The sequence below is a fragment of the Mastomys coucha genome, unplaced genomic scaffold, assembly GCF_008632895.1.
Source record: "Mastomys coucha isolate ucsf_1 unplaced genomic scaffold, UCSF_Mcou_1 pScaffold3, whole genome shotgun sequence".
Taxonomy (NCBI): Eukaryota; Metazoa; Chordata; class Mammalia; order Rodentia; family Muridae; genus Mastomys; species Mastomys coucha.
Genome location: NW_022196909.1, coordinates 64,696,822 through 64,707,063, shown reverse-complemented (window position 1 = coordinate 64,707,063; position 10,242 = coordinate 64,696,822). Strand labels below are relative to the sequence as shown.

The 10,242-nt window shown below is 50.6% G+C and overlaps 1 protein-coding gene across 1 annotated transcript; it reads right to left on the bottom strand.

The window, feature by feature from the left end:
- Positions 1 to 1,697: 1,697 nt before the first annotated feature.
- LOC116075131 (potassium channel subfamily K member 16-like) lies at positions 1,698 to 6,138 on the bottom strand. The gene is made up of 5 exons (XM_031348146.1): positions 5,926 to 6,138; positions 3,572 to 3,686; positions 2,559 to 2,725; positions 2,137 to 2,302; positions 1,698 to 1,929 (listed from the first exon to the last, which is right to left on the bottom strand). The coding sequence occupies exons 1-5, from the start codon at positions 6,136 to 6,138 to the stop codon at positions 1,712 to 1,714; spliced, it is 879 nt and encodes a 292-aa protein (XP_031204006.1). The 3' UTR covers positions 1,698 to 1,711.
- Between the last annotated feature and the right edge of the window lie 4,104 nt (positions 6,139 to 10,242).

Sequence of the window (10,242 nt, the reverse complement as noted above, 5' to 3'; positions counted from 1 at the left end):
TGGGCCCAGCAGGGTGTCTCAGAGATTGTGGAGCTCAGGTGTGCTGTAGTGGACAGGAACCAGAATGGGGAGGAGAGGCCAGGAGGGGGCCTTTCTAAGCAAAGACCTGTTGCTGGCCTGTCAATGGGCAGGAGAGGCCAGGAGGGGCCTTTTCTAAGCAAGGACCTGTTGCTGGCCTGTTTTCTGCCTGAGGAGTGCTGCAGGGTGTAATAGCCTTAAAGATCCAATCCCGGGGACAAAATGATAGCTCACTACAAAGTTGGAGTGCTCATCCAAACACCAGGGGAAAGGAGGGGTTACCAGGTAGCCACAGGCCAGGGGGAAGGATGGACCCAGACTGCCCGCCACCCTGAGAAATACCCTCAGTGAGAAAGACTGAAATCCACAGTGCAGAAGACAATCAGCCAGGTTTATTGTCACAGGGCTCCTGTCTAAGTTGTCACACCAGGGACTTCCTGCAAGTGTTTGTTGTACTCAGCGTCACCCTAGGTTTCCCTAAAGTACTTGAAGAAGCCAACTAGCTAAGGTGAATCTGTGTATGTGGGAGGCAGGAACTGGGACCCAGCTTTATCCATGCTGCTCTGGAAGAGGCCTCTGAGCCCCCATTCACCCAGAGCCGAGGCAGAGGCCAGCATCTAAGGCACTGGTGGAGGGATTCAGATTTCAGTCCTTTACGGAGTGGCAGTAAGTCCTAGGGGTGGAAAATCCTCCGTGGCTGTGGGTCCTTCCCAGGGACTCCCTTCAACCTCTTGGATTCTCACCCCAAATGCTGCAAAGATGGAGATGATTAGAAACCTCCCTGCAGCTGGGGAGAAAGGAAGTCCAAGGAAGAATGCAGTCCTAACCCTCTTAAGACTGGCCTGTCCTCCCTTCAGGCAGAAGGACCAGGTGTGGATGTTCCCAGGGAACGAATTCTAAGGCTCCCGAGATCTGCTGCCCCTCCTGCTTCTCAGGAGTGCCCTGGGGACCAAGGGAGGTTATGTTCAGGAGGGCCCTGGGGACCAAGGGAGGTTATGTTCAGGAGGGCCCTGGGGACCAAGGGAGGTTATGTTCAGGAGGTGGTAGCCCACCCAGAGGATGTCCTGGGGCTTCTTTTGGAATACCTCTTCACTCATGGCCAAGGAAAGTTGGAGAGTGCTGGCAGGCAGCCTTTAGGTTTAGAGTTCCACAGCTGCGAGCCTACTAATTACACTTCCCTGGGTGTGTGTCCTGGTCCCCTCCTCCAGCCACTGCCCCGAACACTCATTCTCTCCAGGTCTGTCCCTGTCAAGGCTCTGGGGGTGCCACAACGGGGCCAACAGTCCTTAGAAAGTAAAGGTACAGCAAGAGTAGTCCCGGCACACAGTGGGGGCTTGTTGAGTGCCTAGCGTGTAGCAATGAACACAAAAACCTACTCAGCCTTTGGTTGCAGCCCAAGGCTTCCTGCTGGAATGTGAAGGTGGCATTGGTGGTTTGGCCATCATGGTCCATGTTGGGTTTTTCTGGGTCCTTTTTGAGGGACCAGGGAAAAGGGCTCTGAGGCCAGTGTGCACTAAGTCCTTGATTTGTTTTCTCTGCAGCTCCCCTAAATTTCTCTGTAGGCATGTCTATCTCCTTTCTCTGGGGAATTGCTGACCACCTTCCTGGGAAGTATATGGGTTGGGAAAGAGAGCAGGGATGAGCATGGGTTTGGGGGGAGTGGAGCAGGATGGGTGGCTGGAACCCTTGGGTATCATGTAGAGATGGAGATCTTCTGAGGGCTGGGGTCGGGGTCAGGGGCTCCTCCGTCCTTGGGATCCAGGCCTCTGATGAGCAGCCAGAGAATGGAACACCTGTGCAGAAGCAGGGATCCCAGGCTGAGGACCACCGCCAGCCACGCCAGGCTTAGGACGATCCATACAGCTGCCAAGCTCCGGTACATGGTGATGTAATGCTTGCTGGGATCCGTACCTGTGAGGGAAGGTGACGGCTTGTGTCTGGGGGCACAGCCACCCTCAGATTCCATAGGGGTGCTCTCTCCCACCAGTTGTGGGAAAAACAGAATTTCTAAGGATGCCACCAAGAGTCCACAATGGCCCCAGAAGTAACCTACCTCATCTGGTACCTTCATGCAATGCACCCCAGGTTCTAGTGAATACCTGATTTTCTTATCCTTACCAACAACATAGTCCCCGAAGCCAATGGTACTGAGGGTGATGAAGGCGAAGTAGAAACCCTGGCCAAAGCTCCAGCCCTCCACGTGGCTGAATAACATGGGTGGGACGATGAGAATGACCAGGGTTCCCAGGGTCAGGAACAGAGCCAGGCCCAGGACCTGCAGGAACTGGAAAGGAAGGTTCGGCATTAAAACTCGGGGTCTGGCCCCCGTCACTTTGCAGGTAGACTTCATGGTCTCATGTGCTGCAGAAGACTTTGAGGCCATGCCTTGTAGTGCCTGAATCACTCTTCAACTTGTCTCTCTGTTCAGCCTCACAGCTGTCAGTTCTCAGGTCTCTGTCCTTAACCCTATACATCCAAGCCCATCTCCACGTTGGCAGCTGTCTGTCCCAGAGGGCCCCGGATGGCACACACCATCTTACCTGGGAACGCCTGGGGTGGTCCTCCCACGTGTCCGGTTTGGTCAGGTGGGCACGCAGCCCTGAGCCCAGGTGGTTGAGGAAGACCATGTTGAGCGGGATGCCCATCAGGGCATAGAAGACACAGAAGATCTGCCCTGCCTCTGTGCTGGGAGCCAGGTTGCCATAGCCTGTGTATCAGGGGAGAAGGAGTCCAGAAATGCCTCCTGCCAGCTGCCCTCTCCTCGTCCTCTGTGAAGGAGAAGGTCTCTGTTCCCTGGCCCCTCATCCTATCCTTTACTAGAACAATCCGTACTTATAGAAAGCTTCTCCGCTGATGCTGCCTCCATGAAGCTCTGCCTCCCTGCCAGGCATGTTTCATGTCCTCCCTAGTTATCCCTATTTGTCTTATAATCATAGTGATTTAATTCCTCTTTTTTGAATTGGGAGGCCAAGCCTGGGTCAGATTTAAATTCATACCCTGACCCATACTCTAAGTCTCTGTTTGGAATGTCAAGGAAGGTGTTTGGAATCGAATGGGGACTTAACTGAACAGAAGGGGAGGCCTGTGTGAGACTGGGGTGCATGGAGGAGGCCTTCCGCTGTTACCACATCTCCTCAGGATGCTGGAATGTCCCCTGCAGCTTTGAGGGGCAGTCCCTCTGTACAAATGACCTCCCTCCTCAAATACCTCTACTATATGTCTCCTGAAAAGAACTTTCTGGTCTGTGGCCAGGCTCACAGTGTCAGAGCATTATCACACTAGGACCAGCTCTCAGCCATACAGGAGTGAACTCAATAGAGGGATCCACGCTTGCCTTCATACAGCTGTGCTGAGGGAGGGCCCTTCCCAGCCCTTCAGCGGGCCCCAGGGAGGTGAATCCAGGCCCTCACTGCAGCGGAGTAAGCATGCTTCACTGCTTTTATCTGTTACTGTCCCACCGTGTCCCCATCGGTGCTTCCTGTGTCACCATCTGGAAAAACAGCATCCTTTTCCCAGCCGTGGGGGTGATCTGAGCTGAGCAGGGCCCCTTTACCTATGGTGGTGACCACTGTGCCTGCAAAGAAGAAACTGCTCCCGAAGTCCCAGTTGCTGGGGTTGGTGGAGTTGCCTTTGGGGTTCACGCCGTTCACCCAGGCTTCCAGGATGACCTGTAGGAGTGGCATGGTTAGGAGGAGAGCTAGCAGTTACTGAGTGCCAGCTCTCACCAAGCTCTCAGGGGGATGCTTCTGTGTGCTTATGTTTCATAAGACTCCTAAATAACATCGTTTCCACCTCTCAGAAGGGAACATGAAAGCTCTGAGTGGCTAAAACACTTGCTGAGTGGCCAAGGGTTGGCAGAGGTTGTGTGCTCTAATGGTCAGAGAGCCAGGAGCTAAGGAGATGGTGTGGAGACATTTTTGGTGACTAGGAAGGGGACACACATACACACACTAGTTAGGACAAGGTGAGGACCTAGGTTGGATACTTCTAGAAGAGGTCTGCTGGGGAAGGTGGACCCTGGGGGTTCCTCCCATGGGCCATGTGATGGGAAGCCCTGGAGTACCCCTGGGCCTCCAGAGAGCTGACTGATTTGCTCTCTGGCATGTTTCAGTGAGCATAATCCATGCCTGCTAAGAAAAACTTCCATCAGGGGCCCAGGAGAGGTTGTGTGTGCTCTGGGGTGAGTTGTCCATCCGTGCTGTGTGTTGCATGCGTATGTGCTCTCTGTGTGTCTGTGCTTTGTGTTGCCAGGGCAGGAACCTTGGTAGGTCCAAGCCCGATTGCTCCTTCTCCCCAACTCTATCCCTCTTCTGCTTTAGCTGGGAACATCAGACCAGTCTAGTCACCCGCAGTGCTCCATAGGTAGGGAGCCATTGGGAGGGAAGGTGGCTTCTCCTACACCTCCTTCCTGTGGGGACTGATTTTCGTCCCCTAGGTGGAGGCCTCATGGCCCTCACTTGGACAGGAACTAGCGTCTTAGGATGTGGACTTTGGCTTCCTCTTCTTCACACAGGCAGACATTTCAGAGCCTGTCCCCTCCTTGGAGACCCCCACTCTTGAGGACAACATTTGCCCAAGTACCTGGCTATCCCTCCTGCACCTCTAGGCCCTCTGACACGTAGAGAAGAGTCTCTGGCCTCCCTAAAGCTCGGAGTGTAGGTGAGTGGCCTCATGTGGGTCCTACATCATTGTCTCTGACATTCCAATGGTGAAGGAGGGAGCAGGAGGGAGCAGGCGTAGAAGCGTCCGCATGGACTCATGTTTGAACGCCACACTCAGCTTCATTTATGGCTCAGTGTGTGAGCTCCCTAGGGACTGAGTCTCCCTCAAATATTACACCAGCATATCTCTGCCTCCAGGCTCTACAAACCCTGTCCTGAGACTCAGGATTTCGAGGGACATTTATGCCCCGATCTTTCCTAGTGAGTCCCTAGTGACATACTGGCCCCCTTGGGCTGCAGTCATACCTACACCTTTGTGCTTGGTTGCAGAACCAGTTTGAGCCTGTCCACCTGTCTGTCCACTGCCCAATTGGTTCCACCTCCATGCCAGGGCTGGAGCAGGAAGGTTTGAGGTGTCCCTGTCTCTGGCTCACTCCTGGGATGTTGGGGGACCTGAAAGTGGATATTTATCCTTGAGTCACTCTGTATGCATGGAGTGTGTCCTGGAAGAGCAGCGACAGGACTCTCTGAAGTCTTTTCTTATAGACAAGTTGTCTCAGGGCTTCAGCATCTCTCAGTGACCTTACACAGTTGCTGTGCCAGCAGGTCTGAGACTTGATTCCCTAAAGCCGTGAGGTGCTGCTGCTTGCTGGTGGTGGTGATGGTGATGGTGGTGGAGTGTATGTATGTGTGTGCGTGAATGTGTGTGTGTGCATGTGTGCGTGTGTGTGTGTGTGTGTGTGTGTGTGTGTGCGTGCACAGGCATAATGTGCCATGGTACGTGTGTGGAAAACAAAGGACAGTTTTTGGGAATTGGTTTTCTCTTTTTACTATGTGGTATCCAAGGGTTTGAACTCAGTTTATCGGGCTTGATGGGAAATTCCTCTGCCTGCTGAGCCATCTCGTTGCCCCACACCTAGATGTTTAATGTGGGTTCTGGGCATTAAATTCAGATCCTCATATTTGTAGGACAAGAACTTAGCTGACTAAGCCCCCTCCCCAGCCCCACATTTACTCTTTCTTTTCACAGTTTTGTTGAGGACATTTGAGTTAAGTGACACGGTTAAGGCCACAGAGGTCTAGCTGTAAACTAGAGACAGGCTCTACACTAGGTTTCCTCAGGCTCCAGTTCCCACTACACTGTCTGCGAACAGCAACCAACAACTCGGTGGTGGTTCTGAATCTGCCACGGGCTCCTCTACCCACACCCCCACGCTTCCGGTCCCATCTTTCCTTACTCCCTCACCAGAACGAGCTTCTCCAGGGCCTGCTGGTCCAGGCAGGTGTAGTTCTCTAGGAAGCGCAGCTTTTCCAGCTGGAACTGGTCCCTGGATTGAGCCTCTGCTTGTTTCTCCAGCAGCTGGAAAATGGCCGCTCCGATTAGCAGGTAGCATATATAGGCCATAAGCAGGGGCAGTACCCGGCCACCCCAACAGCGGCAGAGCCCAACATGAGGCATGGTGCCGCCAGGACCCTGCAGCAGCTGTCAGGGTGGCTGTGAGGAGAGGGGAAAAGAAGGGAAAGCCTCTGTTACTGCCCGCCCTGTCCTCCACCGCACAGGTGTCTGCGGCAGGGGAGTATGTTTGAACAGCGTGGTGTGCAAACAGACCTACCATCCCCCACCGGGCCTTATTTTTCTACACACAACAGCAAAGGCGGCAAGACCATGGGCCCCTCAGAGACGTCCCTGCTCAGAAGCAGTATCCGTCGGTGTTGCTGGTACATGGTAGGACCTGGTAGCATCACATCTGCCAATGGTTGGTCTTGACTGAGAACCTTGAGCAGATTATATGAAGGATGCTGAGCCTGGCAGACAAGGGCGTGAAGAAGACAGAAACCTGAAGGAGTCTCCATCCCCACGGGGCTGTAGGTGGCTCACTCACTCATAGGTAAAGTCATAAGACTTTTCAATTCATGTTTGTGGTAGATGTGCCAGCACTATAGAGAATATATTCACCAGGCATACTGCTCATGCATACACTTATTTATTTGCTTACTTACTTTTAACATTTATTTTTATTTATGTGCATGACTGTATGGTTGATAGATGTTCACTATACATATTTAGCTGTCCTCAGAAGCCAGGACACGGTGTCAGATCTCCTGAAGCTAGAATTACTGGCAGTCGTCAGCTGTCCAAGTCGGGTGCTAGCTTTTTAACTCCAGCCGCACCCCCACCCCATTTTTTTCTTTTGAGACAAGGTCTTGGGTAGCCCAGGTTGGCCCCAAACTTGGCATGTAGCTGAGGATGACTCAGGAACTGATGCTCTTGGTCTCAGCCTCTCTTGGGTTGGGATTACAGGTGTGTATTACTGTGCTTGGTTTCTGGAATGCTGGGGATCTAACCTAGGGTTCTGTGTATGCTGGGCAAGTACTCGACTAAGTCCTATGTGTGCCTTTTAGTGTCCGTGGCACTTGGTGTAATGCCAGCACTGGTGCCTACTGCTTGTGTGGAGCTGTCTTGCTTTCATTGTGAGCCACCTGACCTTGCGGGCTGGGAACTAAACTTGAGTCTTCTGGTAGAGCAGTGAGTGCTCTTAACTGCTGAGCCATCTCCCTAGATATTTTTATTTATATTTAGAGCTAGGTACATTTTATAGTATAAGACAAAAGTCATAAAAAAACAACCCTCATATCAGCACAGGTCTATGTACCTGTGCGTCCCTTCAGTGGTAGGTTTGGTTTGGTGGGTAGATTATACTATTATTCATTGATGAAATATTTATTTTTATTTATTTTTAAAGTTGGCTTATGAGGTAATGGGGTTTGTTATAGTAATTTTATCTGTAGATGTCATTATGTATATTTTCTTTTCATACATCTCTTCCCCTCATTGCTTTCTCCCACTGTTCTAGTTTCATTTCTGTCTCTGGTAAAATATTCTAACAGAAGAAAACATAGGATCCAAGGAACTTATTCAGCTTGCAATCCAGGTTACAGACCAAGTTAAGGCAGGAGTGTAAGTAGCTAGTCACACCTACAGTCAAGAACAGAGGGAATAAACACAGGGCCTTGCCTGCTCACTGGTTCAGCTCATTTTCTTTCCACTCAAACTGTTGAGGACACTCTGGCCAGGGAGTGGTGCCACCCACAGTAGGCTGGGTCTTCCTATACCAATTAACAGTCAAGGCAATCTCTCAGATGCATGTCCACTAGCCAAGCTGATCTAGAAAAATCCTTGTAAGACCTTCCCCAAATCGAGTCTAGGTTGTTTGATGTTGATACAAAATAACCAGCACACCCCAATATCACCTCCTTCTGCGTGTCACCTTCCTCCCTGACACAGTGCCACCTTTTAATCTCTCTCTCTCTCTCTCTCTCTCTCTCTCTCTCTCTCTCTCTCTCTCTCACACACACACACACACACACACACACACATACACACAGAATTAAATATAGATTATGCTTATAGAGAAAACATGAAGCATTTGCCTTTTGATTCTAATTTATTTCAGTTAACAGGATAATCTCCACTCCACAGTTTGCTGCCGTTCTAGTGTTCTGGTTTTTCTTTATGGTCTAGTAGAATTTCATTGTATATGTGCATGCACACCACATTTCCTTTGTCCATCTATCTGCTGTTGATTCTGTGTCTTAGTGAATAACAGGGTAGATGTACTTCTCTGAAGATTTTTTTTCTTTGCCAGTCCCACACTGACAGTGGAATGTCTTAGGGTTTCTATTTTTGTGAAGAGATGCCATAATCATGGCAACTCTTATTAAAACAAACAAAACATAACAAAAACATTTCATTGGGGCTGGCTTACCGTTTTAGAGGCTTAGTCCATTGTCACCGTGGCAGGAAGTAGTGTGCAAGCAGACACAGTGCTCTTGAAGGTGCTGAGAGTAACACATCTGGACCAGTAGGCAGCAGGAAGTGAAGGTCACACTAGAACTGGCATGAGCATTTGAGACTTCAAAGTCCACCCCCTGACACCCACTTCCTCCAGAAAGGCCACACCTCATACTAGTAACACTCCCAGTGGGCCTATGGGAGCCATTTTTACTCAGACCACCACATGGATACTACCACATGTATTGACTAATGTTTTTGTGGTTATGAAAATACATGACAAAAGCAAAGTAAGGAAGGAGGTATTTATTTTGGCTTCTAGTGTGAGAGAACAGTCTACCATGGCGAGGGAAGACATGGCGTCAGGACTGTGAGGTGGCTGGTCATATGGAATTTATAGTCAGGAAGCACAGAGAGGAATGCCGATGCTCACCTTGCCATCTGTCTCCCTTTTTCATTCAGCCTGGGACTCCATGGGGCGGTGCTGCCCATGTCTACTGGGAGTCTGCCCACTTCCGCAAACTTAGTCTAGACGCTGCCTCACGCACACCCAGATGCTTGTCATCTGGGTGACTTTACACCCTGCCAACCCTGATCATGGCTTGGAACATATCCTAGAGCTTTGTGACCACTACTACTATTATTGTTGCAAAGAGCACCGGTCACTCACCAGCCATTGCTCCCTTCACCCAAATCTGGCCCTCAGCCTATGGGCACCCACTTCCTGTCTCTAATGGACTCTCCTATCCTGGGCATTTCATATAAAAGAGATGGGATTGGTATGGCTATTCTTGCTTGTCAACTCTACTACATCTAGAATTAATATTAATAAAACCCCACCAGTGGGGGATTTTTGCTTTATTCGAAGTAGGGAGATTTGGATCTTTGAGGTGGGAAGGCCCACCTGTAACGAGGGGCCACGCCATCTGCTGGAAGCCTATGTAAGACTGAGAAGAAGCGAGCTTTGGCTTTGCTGCTTCTTCTCACTAGCAAGCCCATATCCTTCTCTGGCGTTAGAGGCCACTCTCTTGGGATGCAAGCATGTCCTGAGTAGCAGCTGAGATACCCATCCCGGTAACTGAACAACTGGATTCTTGGACCGTCCATTCATAGGATTATTCATTGTTGGATTAGCTGGGCTCCAGCCTGGAAGTCATTCTAATAAATTCATTTTCCTCTATAAGTAGAGTAATTCATTCTATAAGTTTTATTAATACAGAGAGTGTGACTAATACAGGAACACACTTGAGATCGAGATCCCGCTCTTGGATCTGAGTGACATAAGCTCCCACCACTCTCAGCTACTCTTTCAATGTTTTCTGACTCTAGCCACATGTGGCAAGGCAAAGTGTCAGTGAGAACATTTGCATGGTGATCACTTCACAAGTATCTGGCATCACAGAAATGGGCATCACAGACATAGGCATTACATACATGGGCATCACAGACCTGGGAATGACAGACATGGGCACCACAGACACGGGCATCACAGACACAGACATCACAGACACAGGCATCACAGACATCGGAGTCACAGACACAGGCATCCCAGACACAGGTGTGGGGAGCCGTGAAGCTTGAGAGGCATTTGCCATGGCAAGATGGCGCCTACTTCTGCTGTTAACTCCTAGTAAATAACTGTTTGCGCATGTGCGTAGAGTGAAAAAGACACCATGTCGCGGCCCATCCCGGGGCGTTATGGAGGGTAATGAGTGGACAGCCAATCATGGGCAGACACGCCACGCTGTGGGCAGACACGCCGCACTGTGG